Source organism: Camelus bactrianus, chromosome 14 (assembly GCF_048773025.1).
Source record: "Camelus bactrianus isolate YW-2024 breed Bactrian camel chromosome 14, ASM4877302v1, whole genome shotgun sequence".
NCBI lineage: Eukaryota > Metazoa > Chordata > Mammalia > Artiodactyla > Camelidae > Camelus > Camelus bactrianus.
Window position 1 is genome coordinate 58903614 of NC_133552.1, and position 25732 is coordinate 58929345.

The window sequence follows — 25732 nt, forward strand, 5'->3', positions numbered from 1 at the left end:
AATTTTTAACTAGTTGTTTGCAATATATGGAGCCTACTGCATGACCTATTTTAATTGTGCATTCCATTATCCTTTGCTATGGACTGAACTGCGTCCTCTCATCCCAAATCTGTATGTTGAAGCCCTAAACCACCCCCCGCCCTAACACACTGTCTTTGGAGATGGTAATTACTACTGAGAAGGTAATTTAGGTCATAAGGCTGGCACACTGTGTGCACACTGAGGAAAGGCTGTGTGAAGACACAGCAAGAGGCAGGAAGAGTCCTCACCGGCTACAGAATGTGCTGAACCCTTGACATGGGACTTCCAGCCTCCAGAACTGTGAGAAAATACATGTTTGTGGAGTAAGCTACTCAGTCTGTGGTACCGTGTTATGGCGGCCCTAGCAAACTAATACACTTTTCCACCTCTAATTATTTATTTATTATTTATTTTTTTATTGAGTTATATTCAGTTTCCACCTCTAATTTTTGTTTTTAGTTGAGTCTCATATATTGCTCACTTTTCCCCCATTTTTATAGTTCCAATATATTTCTCTTGACTAATGATGTTGGCTAATAACTAATGCAGTAATAATAATCACAGTGATGATAATGAGTTTCACTGTCCTGTTCCTGATTTTAGTAAATATGCCTCTAGTAATTTTCTATTAGTAAGATGCTAATGCTTCAGAGCAGACACAAAGCTGAGATAAACACAAATACATGTGCACATGCCCACTTTTAATCATGTTAAGGAAGTATAATCAATTTCCTTATAGTGTTTTGGTTTTTTTTGCAATCAGGAATAGATCTTGAATTTTATAAAATGCTTTTTCAGCATCTATAATCATACAATTTTACCACTTAGATGTAATGATACTATATGAATAGATTTCCTAATCTATGTACCATCCTTACATCTCTCAAATAAATTCCATTTAATTATGATATATTATCATTTTATTAGTTTTACTATTTTTAACTTTTAATTTTTACCTGTATTAATTTTTCCTGCTTTGTTTTGGTTTTCTTTGTTCTTAATTTTTTCAGTTTGTTTCATGAATGTTGCTGCAGTGCTTTGATGTAAAGATATTGAAGACGGCTATCTTTTCATTGTGAATTATAGCCTTTGGTATTATAAAGGGATATTTTTAGCTCACTAATGTTTTTAGGCCTGAATTTGGCTTTATGGTATTTTAAGATCACTACTCTTAAAACATAGTGTTTGGTTGTATACCTTCGCACATCCTTTAATTTTTGACATTTCTGAATTTACTTAAAGAGTTTTTACTTCATATACACTGGATATGCCTAATGATCCAAACTGAAACTTTTTGCTAATGTTAGTTAAGCTTATTTACATTTACTGGTATCACAGACATGGTTAACCTCAACTGTCATTCTTTCCTGCTGTATTTACTTTTCCTAGATTTTTTTTAAATGTCTGTTTCTTTCTTTTCTTGTGCATTCAGTTCTTTGCATACTTCATTAGATTTGGACTTTTGTTCCACTAGTCACTATTAAGCATGTATGTTCATGTAATGACCCTCAGTCATCTCTTTCTTTAATCAATAGTTAATGATTTTCTGTTACAAAAAATAATAAGATTAACGTTTAACTCCTTTCTGCTGCCTCTCCTCTTGCACAGCTCAATTTTATTCAACAGTTTTATATTCATTAGTGGTAAACTATGGACTTATTTAATAAGTTTAGGCTTCCACTGCTTGATTTTTTAGCTTTAATCACCTCCTTGACTCCCGAGTACTACAGGTAAGGCAATCAGAAGGTTTACTCTATTTTCTACCTCCCCTCCTATATTTATTAGTTGCAGTATTTTATCTTTGTTAGAGTAAGTACTGTTTACACACCACACTATCACCCTGCCCCTCGCTTTTCAGTTTCAGTTTGACACATATTCAATGCCCAACAGGCAGCTGTTCTGCCCAAGAATCTTCAATCAGTTATTGGTCAGAAGAAATTCCTCAGAAAGTGCTCTTGGGAGCAGTATTACCTGAGTCCTTGAATGTTCAGCACTTCTGTAGCCTGTATATACATATCTACCTGAAGGACAGCTCTTCTTTCCTTGAGTATCTTGTAGGTGGAGCTTGTTTCCTGGTGTTGAATTTGTTCTTGAAAAGTCTGCCAGTCTAATTTTCTTTCCTTATGATCTTTTTCACTAAATACATAAATAATTCCCTTTGTTTTCTATAAAGTTCAACAGCCAATGTCTTCATTTTGCCCGTTTTTGGTTACTTTTAATTTGCGGATCTGGACCGTTTATTTCAGAAAGTTTCCTAATTATAGATTTAAACATTTGCTCTATTTGTTTGACTTTTCTATTTCAGGGACTCTAGTCCAGGTATATTAGATTTCCTTTACTTGCCTTTACTTTATCATCTTCCCTTGAATTCTCTCTATTGCTTTTTTACTTTTTGCATTTATTGTTTCTATCCTCTGTCTTCTACTGTGGTTTTTTTTTTTTTCTAGTTAAACAATGATTTTATTGCTTGAGTACACACAAATTTATGCCACCAGGGCAGAAGCTGTGGATGAGCCATATTTCCAGTTGGGGGGGAGGACTCGTTTGGTCTCATAATAGCGAGCCAACCGATAAATATAGCTCTCAATCAGAATCAGATGGAATTTAGCATCTTTATCCTTCCTGTTCCTCTTAAGATGCTTTGAACAGCAACAGCCTTCTTAATTAAATGATGAAGATCCTCAGGAAGATCAGAAGCAAGTTCCCTGGACTTAAGAATCCTCAAGATTTTATTGCCTGTCACAAAACATACTTGTGCAACACCATGTGAATCTCTCAGGCTTACACTGATGTGTGAAGGAGTCAGGCCTTTCTTGGCCAGTTTGTAGATCTGCTCCTTCACGTCGTTAGACGTCAGCTTCAGCCAGGTCGGGACACTGCGGCAGTAGGGCAGAGCCAACTGGGACAGGCCCTTCCCGGGAGCGTGCATGTGATTCACGGTGGCGGCGGTCCAGCAGCGAAAAGGAGAACTTCTACTGTGTTTTCTATAAGGTCAGTTCCCCTCTGTGCCACTTGTAATTTCAGTATTTATTTCAGAAATGGTTTTACCTTTACTTTCTACACCTTTGCAAAGTCCTTCCAGTTTTGGTTTCACATTCTCTGGTTGTCTAGGCATTACCTCCTATTCTCTGTCCATCTTCACTCTGAGTTACTCTATTTCTGCATGTGTGCTGCCTTCTCAGCTTCACCAACTTTTTAAGCACATGTCCGAATGTTATACTTCAGTTTTCTTCTGCTTAGTAAGGTTTCTTCATCTACAGTGTAGTTTCACTGCTTTTCCCCCTCATACAGTGAGATCTTTACCAGATGCAGCAATTTTGCCTTTTCGATTATTTATATTTGAATCAGATTTTCTTAGACCAGATATTGTTTTGGGGTACAAGGGGCAAAATCAGCTTTCCAGGTTTCTTGGCTCTAAGTTTCCTTACAGAGATGAACAGTTTAAGATGGGTCACCTAATGCAGTCAGTCTTCCTCAGACTCTCAAACATTACCCTTGTTTAGAGGCTCTGATCATCAGTCACTTTTTTCTCTTGCCATCAAGGGATATTGCCCTGTCTTCTGGGTGAGCTGTTGTCCCCTCTTTTACTAGTCAGGTTTTCTTAAATGTGTCACTTTCATGCACATAGTATGATTCCTCTTCTCAATCCCCCCCAGAGCATGTGCTGCCCTGGTGTCAGTACTGCCCGCCGTGCTCCCACCTGGAGTGGAGCCCTCTCCTTTGAGGATGAGCCTCTGCTGTTGATTCCTGGGGCTCTCAACGCCAGGATCCCTGCAACTCATTCTTCCCTTCAGCACAACTGTAGCTTTAACACTTCAGTTCTACTGGTTTTGAGCATGTTTCACCATGCCATAAAATTTAAGAGCGTGTGGGGTTTTGCTTTCCGCTAATTTTGCTGAAAAGGTTGTTTCATTCTTCTAGCTATGTGGGAATTTTACTCACTCTCTTTGCTGCTGTTTCTGACTTTTAGGAGAATGAACAGGACCACTTTGAACTGGACTACACTCATACTCCTATTAGGATCAATCGTATTCCTAACTGAATAATAAAGCATCAGTTTGCTTAGGCCAGCTTTGATTAAAATTATGATATGGCTAAATAAAATTAACTATAACTAGCCTCCCCTAGCCAAGTTGAGATTAAAATGCTAAACTATACAAATAATAAAGATACTAAATTTTACAAGATTCAAATAATTCCTGAAAAAATGAGGGACTAGAGCAAATACCAGGATTGAGAGAATTCTGAATAATGTAACTGAAAAATAATTTTTAAATGTAATATTAGAATAATCTTTTTTGTAATAACTTCAACCTAAACTTGTCATTTTGACTATGTTTCCACTATTTCTGCCATCTTACACTTGTGTATATTTACAAAGTAAGTCCAAAGATTATTCTAAGTTAAACTATATAATTAGTTACATTTTACAGGAGACATTTGTAGAAGGTAACTTTATCAAAGTTAGTAAATGTACCAGAAATACTGAACCAAGAACTTCTGCCTGTCATTTCTTCTATAGCTATTTTATTCTTCTGGTTCTTCTAATATTCCTAAAATCACTGTTTACTTTCAATTTGTTTCCAAGGAATTTCAAAATGGTTACATAGAGCAACAGAAATTATTATGAATTTCTTTCAATCATAAAAGCATGTTTATAGTTCAAGAGCCTAAGATAAAATTTTAATAAATGAAAAAGTAACATACAAAATTTGACATATCTGATGATTATTACTGTAATCAAGTTCCTACTATAAAGAATCTGAAAATCTTATGTGGCCAAATCTCAGTGGCTTGCTACAGGAAACATTTATTTCTTGCTCGTATCACATATTCCCATGATCAGGTCATCTTTGGCTCTTTTTCATTTCAGGAGAGCAGAGACATGCCTCTGTGATAGAGGGTAGAAACAAGACTGCAACCAAACCATTCAGCTGCACTCAAAGCTTCTGCATGGATATGACATTACGGGCTCATTTTATATGAGCTAAAGCAAGTCACATGGCATCAACCAACACCCCAGGGGCAGAAAAGTGAACTCCTCTGACACAGGGAAGAGAGTGGTTATTTCTGAACAATAGCATAATCCATCTCAGAAATTCATGTCTTCCATCTGCAAACGTATGAACCGAGGAACTTAAATTTTTAAAATAATCCTTCCCTATGACTTGTTACCACCTACTAATAACATCACACCTTGGTCATGAAGCACTATAGGGAAAGGAACACTGCTTCTCCCTGCTTTCTACCCAGCTACTGTCCACTTCTTTAATCATCTCCTACCTTCCCCGTGAGAAATGAGACCACCTCTGTCAACATACTCAACTACTAGGGCTGAGAACTGAGATCACCTGGGCCAACACGACTTAAGTATTACAGGGAATTCTTGTCCAGGACGATAAAAATGTAACTGAATACATAAACATTTGCTTCAAAAAATTCTTGGAAACCATTTTTTTCCCAGGTAAATCTGTAACAGTCTGGTTTGCAAATGTAGAGAGTTATCTCACTTTGGCAAAGAGCTTGCTTATTGGACAACAGTTTGCTCACCAAACCTATCACATTTATGATCACCCACCCTAAACTACTGTGTTACAAACTCTACCCAATCCCAAACCATTCCCCACCTCAAAAGACCAATTTAAACCACATGAACAGAGATCCCATGAACCCTGTAAATACTCTATCCCAATGTCCTCCTTTGGAGACACTAACGAGAGTCTACCAAGGTCTTGTTCTCCCTCACTGCAGCTAGTTTACTAATTCAGGTTTGCATGATCAACAGGTTTCTGTGGTGGGTTTCTGTTGGGGAATGGATAGTCTGCACCAGACTTCCCCTACCCAACTAATTTATTTAAATACATCTCTCTAGCACTTCGTATGTTGTTCTTCTGGAAATAGGAGTCATTGAAGAATTTTTAAGAAGAAGATGACTACATCAGATTTCTTAATTTCCTCAGATATCTTTCCAATCACCTGGTGAAGTGATTGGCAATTGAAGAATTCAAAATTCTTATTAAATTGTTCAGAAATGAGCTGTAAACCAGTGCACATATTCTGGTTCTGTCTTGAACCAATTCTGTGACTCAGAAGAAATCACTGGATCTCAGTTTATACATTGGGATATTAATAACTGCTACAACATATAAAACATCTTACAAACTATACATTGCTAAATATAGAGTGTTTTTACAGGTAGCATTTAAACATTCAGAAGTTTTCCCTTCAACAAATATTTCTGACAGGAAGCTCTGTGCCAGGTACTGTGATTATTCAAGCCCCTAGGTTCGGAGTTTCCCAATTTACTCATTTCCACTAACTTTCATTTCTACTCTCCTTCAGCAGCTAGCTTTGACTGTGATTCCATGGTTATGTCATCACAGTGGTCTACCTTTGGAATTATCCCATTTGGTCTCCCCAGTTATCTCTTTTATTCCCACAATATCTCCTCTTTAACTTCATGAAATTCTTCAGCCTCTGGAACCAACATCACCACACAGAGCAAAGCTTTGATGACCAGGAACATGCACTTTGGATTGTTAACTGAGCAAAAAATAAACCGGATTATGTGAAGCCAACAATACTCAGGCTTTCTTTTCTTTTCCCTCCTTTTTCTTTCCCAAACTCTCCTTTTTTTTTTATTGCAAGTGGCATTATTCAAACAAACAAATATAAAAACTCTTTTACAAAAAAAAATCCATTCTGATTGAAGAATGGTAAGAGCAATTAAGAGAATTACAGAAAGGAGTAATACCACAACTCAGTTTTGAAGGATAAGCAAGAATTTGTTAGGTGGTCATTGCGGCAAAGACCATCCCAAGGAGGGATGCTCTGTTGTGGTTTCTATCACTCAGGCTCCAATGAACTGTGCATCTACGTCATTGTCATCATTGTAGTTGTCTGTCATCATCAAAACAGCTGACGTTTACTGAGAGCTTACTGTGTCTCAGTATGACAGGTGCTGTTGACTGGCTAACCCTGCACTGTCCCTAAGCCATTTCTCCTCTGCTTGCCTCAATTACTAGAATAGTAAACACCAACTTTTCTAGTCTCCCTTGTAGCTAGGAATAAAAATTTTGGCTAATGAGATGGAAGTGGAAATCAGTTAAAGTGTTCCAGAAAAGCTTTAGCCCGGAGGGATGTGGTTGATACCATTTTCCTACCTCTTTCTGCCTTGAATACAGATAAGAGGTCTGGAGCCGTGGCAGCCATTTTGCAACCATAAAAGAAAAAACCATGTTTGTGGCAATCTACTCTGAGACTTCTTTTTATGTGAGAAAAATGAACTCCTACTGTTTAGGGCCCTGTGTGTCTGATATTATATTACTTAAAGCCAAACCAGTCGCATATAATAAACCCAGGCAGTGTTCTCAAGCACTTCCTAAGTATTAACACAATTAAGATCATTTGGGGTCTTAAGGTAATTTAAGAGAACATTTAACAGAATCTTACCAAACTAGTGATAGTGTACTACATGCTATAGGAGTCTAATAATGTTTCAGTGGTGTAAACTTGACTCAGTCTTCACAAACTTTTAAGCAAAACTAATAATAAGAAACTGAAGAATTATCTCATAGCCTTTATTCTATCTTGTGAAGAAAACCATACAAAGTGGGCAGAAAATTTGGAGTATACAGGGTTAATGAGTACGATCCATATCAGGGAAGACTGACTAAAATCACAAACTGTATACTATATAAAGTAGACAATATAAAAAAGGAAAAACCTGAACTGTTTTAGCAATCAAAAAGTGCAAGTTAACATTTTCTTTTTGTAGGAAAATTGAAGATCCAAAGTCTAATATTGTTTTATCAGTATAGTAATTTTTTTAAAAAAGGAATTCAAACAAACCTTTTGATTTTCCTCTATTTCCTCCCTCATGCGTTCATTTACAGCAATTCTGGTCAGAGATCTGGGAAAATTAAACAGATATAATTCATTCTTCCTTAAATGTTTAGGACTGATCTATAATTGAACATAACGTAATACTTTGTATGAGAAATTAAAAACTCTAAAGGCTTCACAACTGAGAAGTGTACATTTCCACTAGCCTATCTGACAGGTAACACTACGGCTTTCACTTGACAAGGGTATTTGATTCAGGTGGAACAGAGACTGTCAGAAGTTCATGCGCACTAACTGTATACTCTAAGTATTGTCAAAGCTCCTTTACTGCTAGATGTTTATTTTTCAAGAATACTTGATTGAAAATGCTATTTTGTGTTGCTTTGCCCACAGGGAGAAATTCTGTATGAAATCATCAAGGTCATCATATGTGTGGCAGCAAATAGGCAATTTTTGAAATATTTGTACATAAAGAATTCTGATTAACTTGGGATCTTTACCAGAGTATGTAAGCTCTAAAATACTGGTAATAGTGACTTCACATATTCATTCTTGAAGAACTTATAATTCCCTTATAATTTAAAAACAGAGCACAAGTGTTACTTAAATAAGTCTATTAACTATATTTATTTGACCTTATAACTACTAAGAATGTTTATTTATCTGTCAATTTTATGTATAGAAGAAAATGATCTAAAAAACTAAAGCTTGATAATGGGAAGTTTGGCTTTAAGTAAAACTCAAGCAGAAAGGGGTACCTTAAAATAATCCACAATAAGTGTGTATTATCTCCTAAAATTTGGCAGAATTTGAGAGAAATTACAACTGAAAATTTGATAATGCAAATTTTTCATTCATCAAATATTTAATTTCAATGAACATTTACTGGTTGTCTACAGAGTGACTTATTTATTTAATAAAAATTAAAACCAAACACCGTTTATTAAGTCTGAACATCTTATGGAAACAAAACTTTTAGGCATGGGCATTAATTATGGTTGCATCACTGATGAGGCTAGAGGAAAGCAGTATGCTCAAGCCTACCATTTAGCCCTTAAGCAGTGTTACATAGCTGGTAAATTTCTTTTTAATGACCAACCACAAATTAAGGGCAGAGCTTAGTAACAAAACCCTTGAACAGTTATAATGACTTACTGTCAGAAGAGCTAATCAATTGTCTTCTGAAAACTAAAATAATTTTGCTTTATTGGTATTTGATCTAGTAATTTCAAAAGCTACTGATAATTAACAGCAGTGTGGCTAAACATATATATTTATACACACATGTATTTCATGTTTTAATATATAAACACTGACTTATCAAATTCTTGACTGTTTAAACTAAAATTGACTGAAAGTCGTATCAATATATTAATTCTTAATCTGTAAATAAGGTGACAAACCTCTCTATTTTCAGGGTTTTGTGAAAAGGTTCCTGTTATCTTGTGGCCAACCATACACTATTTATTTATCTTACAAAGGCAAAGACTGTCTAGGATTAAGATTCAGTAATTTGTTCTGTGGATAAATGTACCAAAGTGTCTGAGACAGAGGCCTAATGATCATCCACCGCTTAAGAAGGGATGCTGAGAGCACAAGGATGCTCCCCGACTCCTCTCAGTAAAACACTATTGCTGCACTAGTCCCATGTTGTGTATCTTCAATATAAGCTAATTTAGTTTATATTTCATTCATTGCTTATAATTTTTTATTGTGATTCCTGACCAGAATACAAATGCACTGAAGTCTTGTTGTTTTGAAAATCCTTATAATATATGATAACCTCAGTTGTATCTATTAGTTACTTTTGGATATGCAAATATATTATCTATTGAGCTGGAAGATGTGTTTAATGTAACATTAATATTTCTGAAAGCAATTCAATTAGATTTCTTATTGGCAAAAAAGTATTCCACAAAATATTCCATACAATTAACACATTACTAATTGTTTGGAATATGAAAGGGCAAGAACATGATTTGGCCACACTTTGGGCATAGATCTACTTAGTTTTGGGGTTTTTTTTTTGTTTTTTTTTTTAAGTGTAGTCAATTATAATGTGTCAATTGCTGGTATACAGTACAATGCCCAGTCATGCATACATATACAGATATTTGTTTTATTTAGATTAATACTTTTCATCATCCTCTCTAGGAGAAAGAGAAAAATATCTCCTTATATATTAAGTTACTGAAACCAGTTTTTTCTTGGATTACCATGTCTATTGTTTAAACAATTTTTAAAATAAATTATTTTCCCCTTTCCATTTGCCTCTAACTCAAGAGCTCTATTTCACAGCATGTACACATGCATGCATAAACCAATATTCTGCTCTAGTAAAAAAATAAACCAACATATATAATGAAGTGAGACCCTGATTTCATAAACTCCATATATACTAGAATTAATTGACATCATTATATTAAATGAAATCAGCCTTTTTCATAAAATTTATTTAATGGAAAGAATTCTGGCTATATATAATCAAACCAATAAACTTTAATATACCTGGCTTTTATGGGGAAGTTCTGTGAAATGTCTTTCATTAGTTTCAGGGCATCATAAACTGGAGTGGACATTATTTGAGAAGCTGCTTGAAAACTAAGATCTGGAAGGAAACAAGTATCATTAAGGAATTTAGCATAATGTTAGACCTCAACAGACATTTCCACATAATTTAAATAACACTTCTTACCATCTATTCACATAGAGACACATTAACAAACACTCATATTTAGCATTATTCAGAAGTATCACTTACATCCAGTTAAGGTAAGCCTTACATTTTTATGAATGAGAACTTACCATTTAATACCTATTATTTGTTTTCCACAAATTACATATAACTTCAAAAAGAGATACGAAAAGAAATGCTGACACAAAGCTATCTTTTCTATACTGAGGTTAAATGAAACAGACAACAAAAAGTTCTGATAAAAAGAAACAATAGGAAGGAAAAAAGAGCTTTGAAAAGCCAATTCTGGAAAGAACTTTAGACCCACTGTGTTTAACTCAGTAAATATAAACATTCACTTTCTTTTCCAACATTGTTCTACCTTTATACAATAATAAAATGTTCTACATTTATACAACAGTAAAAATAAAATCCTAAACTTAGCATGACTTCCCTGAAATGGCAATTCTATGAAAAGAAAAATGGGTGTGGTTTACTGGAGTCAGTCTCAAGGATGCTAGAAGCAACAATTTTTGTCTCATTACTTTGTCAAGGGTCAGAAAAGACTTTAAAATTGAATTCTTTCATTACTTAATAGGGAAGCATTTTGTTTCTCTTTAACATCTCACCACAAGTGGAATCCTACCTTGTCAAATACGAGTAAAAGGACCAGTTTATCATAGTGAGACTAGTTTTGTTTCTACCTTTCAGTGTGAAGGGGCGAATCGGGCTGGAATCAAAGCCTAGAAAAGATGTTCCCAGGGCAGCCTCTTATGGGCCGGTAAAGTCTAACAGATCAAGGTTCAAACTCCAGCTCTAAATCACTTTCTAGCTGAATAACTCTAAGTAACTTCCTCAACCTACCTTAGCATGTTTCCAATCCCAGCACTAGTGGAGCTAACAGTGTTCCCTAGTATCTCCTAACTGCAAACAACGGATGCTCATCAGTCCTCACCCTACTAGGATCCTTTTGCCATAGGATCACCTCATGCAAAGAAAAAGTATGACTTTCTATTCAATAAATGGTGCAGGGAAAACTAGATATCCACATGCAAAAGAATAAAATGGACCCTTACCTTACACTATACATAAAAATCAACTCCAAATTAATTAAAGACTTGAACTTGTGACCTGAAATCACAAAACTGCTAGAAGAAAACACAGGGGTAAGTTCCCTGACATTGGTCTTGGCCATGATTTTTTGGATTTGACACCAAAACCTAAGGCAACAAAAGGAAAAATAAACAAGTAGGACTATCACACTAAAAAATTTCTGCACAGCAAGGAAGTCATCAGCAAAATGAAAAAGCAGCTTATGGAATGGGAGAAAATATTAGTAAACCATTATATCTGATAAGGGGTTAACATCCAAAATATACAAGAAACTCACAAACTGGCACAGCCACTGCTGAAAACATGGAGATTCCTCAAGAAGTTAAAAATAGAACCATCATATGATCCAGCAATCCCATTTCTGAGTGTATGTCCAAAGGAAATGAAATCCATAGCTTGAAGAGAAATCTACAAACTATGAAAATCTACAAACTAGAAAACTATGGTGTATAAAAACACAATGGAATACTATTCAGCCTTAAAAAAAGGAGATCCTGCCATTTGCAACAACATGGATGGACCTAGAGGGTATTATGCTAAGTGAAATAAGCCAGAGGAAAAAAAAATCACACTGTATAATAACACTTACATGCGGAATCTGAAAAAAAAATGGTCAAACTCATAGAAACAGAAAGCAGAAAAGTGATTGCCAGGGGCTGCGGGAGGGAGAGATAAGGAGAGGTTGGTAAAAGGGTACAAACTTTTAGCAATGAAGCTAATAAAGTCTGAGGATTTAATGTATAACATGGTGACTACAGTTGATAACACTGTACTGCATAATTGAAATTTGCTAAGAGGGCAGAATTTAAATGTTCTAACCCCCTCAAAGTACTTGATACATAAGTAGGTGCTCAATATCAATGAATGAATGAGTGAATGAACAGCAAAATTACAAATAAGATCCTTTATGTTTTTTATTGTACTATTGCTATTAAAGGCAATTATAAGCAACATGATTTTTAACTGGTGTGTATATATTTAGGAATATATGCTTTTTTTAGATGAGAAAACTTAAAGTCATTACTTATATGATTGATATGGTATAACAAGTTATAAACAAGTATTTCTTTTGAGGCAATTATATGATGACTAAGACCTTGACTGAGAGTATTTGGGTACATAAAGTTATACTTAAAAACAGTACAACAGAGAGGAAAAGAGAGGATTTAGGTTCTAAAATGAGAGAGACCTGCTCATTTTAGGTATCCTTGATTTGTGCTTTATGAGATTTGTGACCTCAGACTAATTATTTTATGTGTGTGTTCCTCAGTTTCCTCAACTGGAAAAGTAGGATATCTACCTTGTGAGTTTTTAACACTTAATTAGGATGATACAGATAAAGAGTCTAATACTATGCCAGACAAACAGTATTGGTTAATGTTTCTATCATCACCAATCACCATCATGATCATGGACTACTATCTTTTACTCAGGTTTGTAACACAACTAGCCTTTTAAATTTTTTGGTAACATGAAAGTAATTCTCCTTCACATAAGTTGTTTGAACTCCCCTGAAAATTCGCTGATGAAATCAGAGAGTGTAAATAACAAGTAAATGAATATAGTATTATCAGATTCTATTAACTTTTTTTCACTTTTTTCTAAACTGTTTCATACCTAGATGACTCATAAGTTGTTATTCAAGTCCTTCACTTTGCCTTTGATATCCAGATCCCCATATTTGTCTTCTTGGTTTTACCACTTGGATACTTCAAAAGCAGCATGTCCAATAACAAATCTATAATATTCCTGCCCATCTTTGCCCAAATCTGGTCCTCTCTAGTCTTCTTTTTTCACCACTGTCCATCCAGATGGGTAAACCATGAATCTAGCAGTTGTTCCTGCTATCTCCTCTCCCTCACACGCCACATCCAACCCCTCACAAAGATCTTTAACAGTCTCTCTAAATAACCCTTCCTCAAATCTCAATTCAAGCACCACTTCTTGAGGAAGGCTCCCCTTTCTGTTACCCCTTCCCTGCCCCCATCCCACCAGTCAGATCTTTCTGGCATATATACTTTTCTTAATCTTATGTCTCCTTCCATTGCAGTAATTACAATGGTAATTTTTACACTGGTTTTTAGATTACTTATATTTTTCTAAGACCCTTTGAAGAAACATGGTGTCTATTTTAGCTCTTCATTTTATCTTCAGAATATAGTGTTTTTAAACATGTCAGTTGTAACTCATTAGTTAGCAGTGAAATCAGATTAATGGGTAATGTGAAGTTTTCTCGAATGAAATAGGGCAGAATAAAAGAAAGTTTTATCAGAATGTATAAAATGTAGTAAACATACATATCTATGCTGAAGCTTTTTTTAGTTTTCAGCATATCTATGTACTCATACACCTGCTTACGGGTCTTGACGTAAAATATATATCCTACCATAAGTTTCAGCCCAAAATTTAAAACCATAGTTGTAGGGACATGACTGACACCAAGTAGATTTTCAATAAATACTTGTTAAATCAATCAAAAAAGAAAAAGAAAAAGTACTGATCACGTCCTCTTTCCTGAATCTATTTCCTTTGGCTTCTGTACGGTGCTCCTCCATTTCCCGTCATTCCACCACGTCTACTCTCCATGAGCGCATGAGCACCACAGCACCCTCCCTTGTGCACTGATTTGGTCACTAATGTTTCAGCTTCTCCATTTTAAAACCTTTATGCTAAGATTTTCAACATTTAAATGCTCTCCTTTTAAATCATTATACATCCATCTTTTTAAGGCCAGTCTCTTTATTTCTGGGCCTCATATTCAACCCCCAAACTTACTTGCATATTTTATATTCTAACTCAAGTTCAAAGCTGCAAATTTTGAAGTCATCTTTGATTCTGTATTGTCTAAATATTTGCTAAGTTCAGCCTTCCTTTCTATGCCTTCTACCACAGACATAGTTCAATCTTACATTATACTAATTCAATGATGTCTTAATTAGATTTCCTGTTTCTAATCCATTCAAATATATCAATAGACATTAGGGAGATTAATTCAAACTAAGCTAACTATGCATGTTCTGTTTACAAGCCATCCAAAGTACCCTTCCACGTAAAATTTTCTAAATTATGGGTCCCTTAGAGAATATTTTGAAGAAGAAAGTAGACTGTTGCTTGTCTATAGCTGGAGAAGTTGGGGAGTACCTGTCTTTGGGTATGTTAATTTCTTTTTGGGGTGATGAAAATACTCTAAAACTGACTGATGACAGTTAAAGAGCTCTAAAAAATATACTAAAACCCACTGAATGGTACACTTTGAATGGGTGAATTTTATAGTATGTCAAGTAAATTTCAATGTGCTGTTATATTAAAAAAAAAGTTGATGAGAGATGTGATAAAAGTTATAGATTCCACAGAATAATGACATATTTCCATGACTTACTAAAATTTTTAAAAATAATAAAAAAGAAAATTACAAGCGGAAAAGGAATTATAGTTCAAACTAAATTTTGGTCTCAAAGTATCTGCTTATAGGATGTCAGTACAGAAGCTATTTTAAGCTCACAGTGAAACAGGCAATGGTCTGTTAAGATCAAAATTTTAAAGGGAAAAAAATTAAGACTTTGTTCAAATTTCTCCTGATTAGGATTTTTAACCAGAGTTACAGATTCTCTGAAATGTGATTTAATACTTGAGCTAAACCTGTAACTCATGTACGCTTTAAACACACATGAGTTATCAGTTAAGCGCACTTGATATAATGTTAAATTTTACAAACATAAAAATATGATTTGTTTGAGTAAACTTTTAATTAAATTTGTATTTCTACAAAAAGTAATGGAATAATTTACATTAGTCACATCATTAGTAATTATTATTATCTATGAAATAATTAATATCACATTATTTAAAAGCCTATTTAACAAAACAGAGCTCAGTTACCAATATGCCATGTTAAAGTAGACCAAAATACTGTACCTTGCAGTTCCCAGACTTTCAAAGGCATCATTTCTTTATTACTCTCAATCAGGTATTTTTGGAATGTTGTCAGATTATCTCTAAGATCTGAATATCTTTCTCTGTATTAGAATATTAAGTAATGTTAATTATCATCACCTGCTACAAATTACTACAATACAAGCAGTATATTTTTGTAATTAACTCCTCCAAATACTTAGACACAAACTAATTGTTTATCAAGTTAATAATAAAGAGTGATGCAGTTATATCCACAGAACCTGAAGATAATGAGGGAGATATGCATGTCTACCTTTTTCAATGTATAAAACAAAACCAAACCTGGGGGGATGTGCTTTCATTTGTTAACATTACCTATAAGGGACCCAAGGGTGAGGGCAGAATTATTAGTTTTTACGTTTTATACTTTTTATTTTAACACTTTATAAATTACAAGTATTGCATTTATAGTTAAAAACAAAAACTATTTTATAAGGAAAGACACCAACGCTTTCTATACAATTTTAGAGTTCACTCTATTTCTTTGAAACTTATAAAAAGCTTAAGATAATTTTGCCTAATTAAACATATCTAGGTATTTTTCAGAGAGTGCTAAAGAACAATATAGTAGATGACATTTACTATACTTACAACAAAAACTATAATCTTCTTTCTTCCCTCATGAAATCAAGACATAGTGCCATTTAATATTATTAGACAGAATCCTTTTTCGAAAAACTTTATCTAGCTATCAGCACACTTTCTAAGTAAAACAGTTTCAACAGTAAAGAGAAATGAATATTTTAAAAAGTGAAATGAAAAATATACAGAACATATACACAGAAATAGGTTAATTTTATAGTTAAAATAAATAAATGTACTACAGTTTCAATATTTTGCAATTTTATTACAATGTGGGACATTTTGAAAATGAATCAAGACTGCTTTTATAGTGAAAAAGCAACAGAACTTATTTGAAAATAAGTTCACTATGAATTAGATTAACCCTTCCTTTCTCAGTATTTTAAGTTACAGATTATATTAAGTTTATAAGAGCTGTCACATTGTTCTTTATAAGCTTAATGATAGTCTTCACTGCTAAAATTATTTATGTAATTCACGCAAAAATAATTATCACACAATATCTCAAAGCGAAAGGTTTCTGCCTAAGTCAATTAATTGTGTAAATAACTAACTTTGAGTATTTCCTCTTTAAAAAAACTAATATTCCAGGGTTCCAACAGCTTTTTGGAGGACATGCAATTTATTTTCCTAAATAGTCAGTTATGTTTAAAAAAAGAATAGAATTATAGATTCCAAGATATGATCTACTCCCAGAGAAGTGACCTCAGTGTCCTGTATAGGTACTGCTAGTACTAAATAAGAGCCAAAGATATTAACAGAAACAGTTCTTTATTTTCAATTAATTTTACCTTTACAAGGGAATCATAAACTTTCCCTTCTTGTAACCAAGAGAAACTACACACAAAACTGCGACAGTCCCCAACCATCAACATTCAGAGAGCACTCACCATCCCATTCCTTGTCTTCAGTCAGTGATGCGGGAAAGAAAAGGGGCAGAACTTTAATTTTTGAAGTTACTTGTACATGTATGTGAAATTAAGACCAGATGTTAAAAGATTTTTAACGTGGCACTCAGCGGCACTGAAATTTAGGAAACTAAGTATTTTCTCTTCTTTTAAGGCATTAAATTTTTTTATTTTTTCATGCTAAAAAATCTAATATTAACCATGATCTTTGTAACCCATGAGGATCTGTAAAAGATTCTACGAAATTCTATTTCAGTTTTTAGCCAGAGACAACTTTGATCATTTTCAATTCCCATTTCTCTAATCATACTCATTATCCTGTCGAAATAGTGATTATTTTTCAATTTTCTGCTTTTTTTTTGCATTAACCATGTGTTAGTTTTGTAACAATATGTCTATTTTCAAAATGTGGAACACAGACCAACACAGCATACTGAATCAATTCCTTTAAAAACAAAATTAAGAGTGTAGTAATACAACATCATTGTGATTCAACTTACTTTAGTTTCCCAAAGAGAAATCCTTGGACTTCATTTGTTTCAGTCTTATCTTCTACACCAGCATTAGTCACAGCTACATTTTGGAAACAAAAACAAAATAAAACAAAAACATTTCAGATTGGAAAAGGAATATGTAATTATAAATTAGAAGAACTCAAAATCAAATTCCATTTGTTTTACCTTGTTTTTCTTTCATGGATCCGGGTAATGATACATCAGTGTGCTCTCTCTTTTTAAACAAGATTATTAAATACTTAACAACCATAATAAATGCTCTGTAGATAATCTCATAGTCAAGTTCTGTTTTATAACCAGAATGATAAACAAAAGGACCTGCAACAAACCCTGGGCTTAGCTCTTAAGTCAGAAAGAGATCTAAATCCTAACAGATACAGGAGTTCTTGCATGTTTCTGACACCTTTAGACATAATGAAGAAATCGTTAGATAGACAGCAAAACTCATGGCCTCAAAGGATAAAGGTATATTTTATGTTCCTTTCCCTTCCCCTTCCCCTCTCCTTTAGTTACCAAATAATTACAGTATATAGTATGGTAAGTGGTATGTGTGAGGGTACGTTGGGATTCTGAGAATCTGTGACCTCTTACAGCACGGGGCTGTGCTCAATCAGTATGGACTACAGCTCATCAAATATACTTCTCTCCTCCACTCATCTGAGGATCTGGACCGCTAGGACCACAACTAAAAACCCTGAGTGCTCTGATCCAGTCTTCCTACTCCTCCATTTCATTCATTCATCGGGCAAACATTTACTGACTCTCTTTATGATGCCTACTGGATAGACACCTGGAAGTGAGATGCAAAAGATACTTCACTTGGTGGAAAAGCAGACAGACAATTTTCACAGACTGTTTAAAACTTTTCTGAAAGAAAGCACAGAATATGTGGAATACAGAAAAGGGAAAACCCTCCTCTGACAGAGCAGGAAGACAGGGAGCCATCTCAGAGGTACTGACTGATACATGAGTCTTACCAGATGAGTTGGCTTTAGATGAATAAAAGAGGTGGGAGAAAGGAGGAAGGGTTCAGGCAGAAGGAACAGCGTATGCTAAGGAATGAAAGTATTCTATAGAGGTCATAAAGGCTAGGCATGGAGCCAAACAAGGAGGCATCCAGGGAACAGAAAATTATTCTGTACAATAGTTTAGTGTTACAGGAGCACAGGGTACAAATGAGAGGGCTGAGGGACAGTGATGAGGCAGAAAGAGGCCAGAGGGTGAAAAGCTTTCTCTGCTCTGCTAAGTGCTTGAATTTAGGAGGGAAGCTGCAGGGAATCAGTACAGGATTTTCATCAGTGGAGTCACAATGTCAGATTTTCATCATAAGAGGTTCAATCAGACAGCACTGTGGACAACAAATTGATCGTTCTATTTTGGGGACGAGGGGACTAGGGGCACTGAAGACCAAAGATCAGAGAGAAGGTCAGTTAGAAGCCTGATACACACATACGGAGGGGAAAAAAAAGAACTGAACTAAAGGAGTGGCAACCAGAATGGAGAGAAGATATATTCCAAATGTAAGACAAAATTTAGTGTGCAATTTGTAACATAGGTAACACATATGATCACATGACTTTTAAAGAAAATTCTACAAGCCCAAGGATAGCTAGAAAATGCCTTAAGTTACTACCATGACTATTAAATGAAAGACTAAATTATAAATCACGTAGAGCTATATACAAGCTATGTGGAAATATTTAAATCTGGACATTATTATTTGTGCTGTACTTTTTCAGTAACTCTTTAACCAGCAGGATTTAAATCACAATAATACAGATGTTTATTTGTAGCACATTCTGTAGGAGTGAGGAGTGGCTAGAGCTAGGTCATAATCAGGGCAGGGCCTCCAGCACTAGATCCTGGATATAAAAACAAAGTTGAAGTAGAGCCACATCCAAGAGCGTATAAAAGAATGAATAAGAAACTCTTTACCCAGAATCAGGTTAGATAAATCTCCAATGAGCCAAGTAATAAAAGATTTCCGTAAGAATCTGAAAAGTCCTTGATGTTTTTAGGTCTTCAGCAGTCCTTCATCTAGAGCATGCATTTAGTACACAGAACACAGACAGGTGTTGATTTCTAGATCACAAATCTAATCATGTACTTCATTCTAACAATCCACTGTCCTCTCCCATTCCACTTCAAAAGGAAACAAAAACACAACACCATCATCCTAACTTCACTGTAAATAAATACTTCAGACTAAGCGTTGTAAGGCAGTGTTACCAACAGGTTTTAGGTTTACTGAGACACTGGTCCCCTTAGCCTTCCTGCCCTTGCCTCCAGGGGGTGACTGGGCACATCACCGGCCCTTCTGAGCTCCTGGGTCAGTCACTTCTAGCCATAAGCAGCCTCACACCTATTGCCTCCGTGTAACCTACACATATCAATTTTTATATGTTGCAAAAAGTGTTTGGGAAGCCATTTGGGTATAAGCAAAATAATATGTTACTTTCAATTTTTGAAGACATTTTTGAAAGGGCAATAATATTAAATATATTTATTTTTACTTAAAATTAAATTCCAACTAGGGAGGAACATGTCTAATCCCATCTCCAGCCTTGAATTAAGGCATATAGGATTACAGTCATTGTTTTTTTACATGAAGTATGTAAGCCTCCAAATTTTTATTCTACTCAAATACAGAGAATAAACTTACTTTTGACTTGGGTATCATCCAACGCTTTGTATTCTGTACTCTTAATTGCTAGCTCCACACCATAGCCAGATAAGTACATTTTCTGTGAGGATGGTTTCTGTTCAAACACAGTATTAAAAAAAAAAAAGAAAATATTTAGTCAAACATCTGCTTTTGAATTCAGTGTCACATGTATAAGGACATTAGGGTAAATTACTAATGCTGAAGTTCCATAATCACTGTGAAATATAATTATTTGGGGGATATTTATACTCTCTCTAGACAGTCAAGGAGCTAGAATTTGGTTGATGACCACTTCTTTACTTTCTAAACACTCTGTCATGACTCTATTGTTTTAATTACTCTTTTACAATGAAAAAAAATCTGATCTTTTTCTGTTATACCATGGCAACTTTCCCATACTTCCCATGAGTTAATAGAGAAGCCAATGCAATCAAGTTTCAGCAAAACTGTACTCTTTCTGGGGAACTACACAAGATTTGGTAAACCAGTAAATGCTATTCATTTCCTAGCTGTCTGGCTGTAGGACAACTAGAATGTTGTCAATTACTGGAAAATAGAGGTAAAGGAGACAAAAAGAAAAAAACAAAACTCAGTGCCTTAAAGAACCTCATTAATTCTTTCTTTGTGTTTCTCAATGATTAAACTATACCAAAGGCCACAAATTAATACCCATTCTTGCAATGAGAGGTAACAATTTGCCTTGTCTGAAGTATGTGTGATCAGAATTTGGTACCTTATCTTCCCTTTTCTATAAAGGACAAATACAGTATGTACGTCTAGAGTTATCCTGTCAAGGAAGAGAAGTCACATTTTTTCAAAAAGTAAACAACATGGATGAGTATATGTAATGTTTCAGAAGATGTCTAAGGTTACTTCTAGCTTCTAAACTGAAATTCTTATGAGTTGTGCTACAATCATTATCATTTGGCATATTCTTTCACGGGTCAGGAAACCAGTTTTACTAGTACTCAGCAAACACCTGTGACGATGCTACGTATCTTTGCTTAAAGAAGGTTTACATGAGAGCAGCTTTGCAATCCTGAACAAGAGAGAGGAAGAGGCAGAGATCAAATGCAAGGAGAACCCTAATAGTGTATTACCTTTTATTCTCTCCTTCCCTCCCTCAACTTCTCCCTCAGCCTTAAAAATAAGTATACAACCAGAGTGACTATTCCTGGATGGTTCTATTTCCAAGGAAGATGATGTAAGAATTAGTTTCAGACATGCAGACAAGTGTTTAACGTTGCTGCCTACGCTAAAATTTAATTTGCTAATTTCCCAGGCACATGCTATAATGAAAGATAGCATGAGGAAATTGGGTTGTTTATAATTTTAGTAACCTGACAAAGTTGAAAATCTTTTAAAGAGTTTTCAATTTCATACAGCTCAATTTAAAAATACATTTTTAACTCTACACTGAAAAGACAATCAGTTGGTGGTGAAGCAAATCAAAGCTCTAAGCCCACATATTTTGTTACAGTTCATAAAAGAAATGCAATTTCACATAACCAATTTCCATTATCAGTTCCGGAATGTTATTAGCTCCTCAGTAATAAAGATATGTTTATTAAATTCATATTTACTTTCTCCATTTGAAAATGTATTAATATAAAATTTGAATTGTAGTTTAATAGCTTTGGATTTGTAAACCAAAAATGCTCATAGGCTAAATCAACTGGTGAAAAGAATCTTTCTTCATTATCCTATTTCTTCTTTCCACCCAAAAAGTCATCTGTTCAAAAGGTAGCACAAATAAGTCTATTTTTTACTGGAATTACATGTTGACTAGATTACAGTGTAACTATTTTGAATGTACAACATGTCATTAATTAAACAGAAGGCTATAATTTGATGCTACAGAGTACCCAAATAGTTGGTGAGTATGCTTTCACAGAAGTATATTTAATGGTCACATTCTCCAAAGAATAGCTTGGGACACTGATTCTCAGTAGATGAGCATACCATACTGGGGGGTGGGGGCATGTTAAAATCACCTGGGAATATTTTTTAAAATGATATATACTTTGATCTCCCATTCCTTTTCTGATATAATTGATACATAACACTGTATTAGTTTGAGGTGTACAACATAACGATTAGATATATGTATACAGAGTTGACCCTTGAACAACACAGGTTTTTGAACTGTGTAAACTGTGATGGTCCACTTACACATGGATTTTTTTCACTAGTAAACACTACACTATTACACAATCTGTGGTTGGCTGAATCTGCAGATGCAGAACCACAGATATGGAAGAAGCTTGTATATATGCAGGACCAACTATAAACTAAAGGAGGATTTACAAAGCGTGGAGTGTTGGTGCTCCAACTTCCAAGTTCTTCAAGGGTCAACTATATTATGAAATGATTACCACAGTAAATTTAGTTAACATCCATACCTCGCATAGCTATGGGTCTTTTTCCCCTTGTAATGACAACTTTAAGATCTACTCTCTTAGCAACTTCCAAATATACACTATTGTTAACTATAGTTGTCATGCTGTACATTTCATCCCCAGAACTTGTTTATATCTGGAAGCTTGTACCTTTTGAGCACCTTCACCCATTAACCTCCCCGCAACCCCAACTTCGGCAGCCACCAATCACTTCCTTGTTTCTATGGGTTTGGCTTTTTGTTTTGTTTTTTTTACATTCCATATATAACTGAGAAATACGGTATTTGTCTTTTTCTGTCTGACTCATATCACTTAGTGTAATTCCCTCAGAGTCCATCCATGTTGTCACAAATGGTAGGACTTCCTTTTTAAAGGTTGAATAATAATATATACATATATATATACACACACACACACACACACACACACACACACACGTATACATCACATTTCTTTATCTAGTCTTCCATGGACGGACACTTAGGTTGCCCCTATATAAGAAATGCTGTAATGAACATGGGGGTGCAGATACCTTTTTGTTATTCCATTTCCTTGAGCTATATGCCCAGAAGTGGACTGCTGGATCATATGGTAATTCTATTTTCAACTTTCCATGGAACCTCCATACTATTTTCCGTAGTGGATGTAGGTTGTACCATTTTACGTTCCCACCAACGGTGCACAAGGATTCCTTTTTCTTCACATCCAGGCCAACACTTGTTATCTCTTGTCTTTCTGATATATAGCTATTCTAACAGGTAAGAGGTGATATCTCACTGTGGTTTTGACTTGAATTTCCCTGATGATTAGTGAGGATGGGCACCTTTTCATGTACCTGTTTGCAATTTGTATGTTTCCTTTAGGAAAATGTCAATTCAGCTTCTTTGCCCATTTTTTAATCAAATTGCTTTTTTTCTGCTATTGAGTTGTATGAGTTCCTTATATATTTTGGATATTAACCCTTTATCAGATAATGATTCGCAAATATTTTCTCCTACTCAGTAGATTGCCTTTGTTGATGGTTTCGTTTGCTGTGTAGAGGCTTTTTAGTTTGATGGAGACCCAGTGGTTTATTTTTGCTTCTATTACCTTTGCTTTTGGTGTTGAATCCAAAAAATCATCACCAAGACCAATGTCAAGGAGTATTTCCTTTATGTTTTCTTCTAGGAGTTCTATGCTTTTAGATTTTATGTTTAAGTCTTAATCCATTTTGAGTTAATTTTTGTGAGTGATATAAAATAGGGGTCCAGTTTTATTCCTTTCCAGTGGCTGTCAGTTTTCCTAGCACCATTTAGTGAAGACACTATTCTACACCAAGTATTCTTGGTAGCTTTGTTAAATATTAGTTGACCATATATGCGTCGGTTTGTTTCTTGGCTCTCTATTCTGTTCCACTGCTCTTTGTATCTGTTTTTACGTCAATACCATACCGTCTTAATCACTACAGCTCTGTAATATATTTTGAAATCAGGAAGTGTGATGCCTTCAGCTTTGTTCCTCTTTTTCAAGATTGCTTTAGATTTAAAGGCTACTGCAATTAAAATATTATATTTGTGTAGAATAGATATATTATTGGAACAGAATGGAGTCTAAAAACATAACTTGGTATATGATGGCTTAAAATAGTTAACTGTCTAAATAAATTATGTGGAGACCAATAGCTTTCCATATGGAATTAGAATTATATCTCTACCTCACAGCATATTCAAATACATTCCAGATGGAGTAAAGACCAAAACACAAAAAACAGCATTTTAATTCTCACAAGAAAATATTAAGAAAATGTTTTGATGGCATTGTGAAGGAGATCATTAAGAAAAAGTTGGACAAATTTGACTACATTGCAATTAATACTTGCACTAAAATGAAATGTGAGATAATTTGTTTTTATTATCAGGAGATCATAAATACACAAGAAGATGTTTGCAGAGTACGGACGAAAAGATTAGTATTCAGAATATGTTTTTAAAAATATGTAAATGGGGGGGGAAATCCCAAAGAATCCAATATAAAAACAAGCAAAGGATATAGATAGGCAATCAAGTATATTTCTAATGCTTTTACTACTTTAAACTTTAATATGTATCATTAATATTTTGGAAAATGCAAATTAAAACATTCTTTCCATGTTGGGAATGTAACAGTAAAGAAGCAAGGCCCTTCCTCTAATGGCCATTACATTCTAGTGTGTGCATGTGAGAGTTTGGTTGTGTCTGTGTCTATGTATGTGCTGGTGGCAGAGTGGAGGTATTAAAGAAATAAAATTTGAGATAGTACTGTAGTAAGTGCTATGAAGTCATTAAATAACAGAACAGTGTGGTAACAATGAGAGCTTGGGAGAATGAGAGATAACACAACACATCTGATCTGAAACTTGAATAAGAAAGTAGTCAGCTGTTCACACAAATAGGCTTAAGAGCATTCCTATACCATGCTTAGCACTTTGAACTAATATATACATACTATCAACATACCAAGTAAATTAGATTTCCTCACTGTAATCCATTTTCATTAAAAATAACTCTATTTATGAGTCCTAGCAAAATATTATGCATGCTATTGCAGTATGCTTTTGTTTTTTTATCCAAATTTTTAATCTGTTTCAGAGAAATAAGGAAAAAAAATATAAACATGATACTCCCAGAAAAGACATAGGATCACAATACATTTTTCCACATAAAACTCACATTTGACAGTTGTTAATTTTAAAATATCTTTAACTATTCTAGTGGAAATTATTATGTAAAATTTAGAAGGAAAATTTTCATAAAATGTATTTTTAATAGCCAAAATAATCTTCGATAAAACAAACATGTACCTGAATATAATGCCGGAGAACATAAAGAATTTCCCCATTTTGCGCTTTTTCCAACAATACTGTGTGAAATTTACGAAATGCTCTGGTACCCATTTCTGCATACAGGATAATCACTGGTAAGTTCTCTTTGTTTGTAGGAAATGTATGATCTCCTTTAAACAGGTAAGGTCTGGGCCTAAAATGAAAACAAAACACAAGCAAGTACTGAAAGTAAAGGCTGTATGAAAAATATATCATA

At 34.5% G+C, this 25732-nt stretch overlaps 1 protein-coding gene and 1 pseudogene across 1 annotated transcript in view; both read right to left on the reverse strand.

Annotated features, from left to right (window-relative positions):
* UGGT2 (UDP-glucose glycoprotein glucosyltransferase 2) overlaps positions 1 to 25732 on the reverse strand; it is a 137841-nt gene that overhangs the window by 93313 nt on the left and 18796 nt on the right. Inside the window, exons 5-10 of the mRNA XM_074378431.1 lie at positions 25495 to 25669; positions 20275 to 20371; positions 17598 to 17670; positions 15569 to 15669; positions 10375 to 10474; positions 7873 to 7933 (exon numbers count right to left, since the gene is read on the reverse strand). Coding sequence (XP_074234532.1) covers positions 7873 to 7933; positions 10375 to 10474; positions 15569 to 15669; positions 17598 to 17670; positions 20275 to 20371; positions 25495 to 25669 — 607 coding nt within the window. The remainder of the gene's footprint in view (positions 1 to 7872; positions 7934 to 10374; positions 10475 to 15568; positions 15670 to 17597; positions 17671 to 20274; positions 20372 to 25494; positions 25670 to 25732) is intronic.
* Positions 896 to 7233, reverse strand: LOC141579832 (small ribosomal subunit protein uS15-like; annotated as a pseudogene).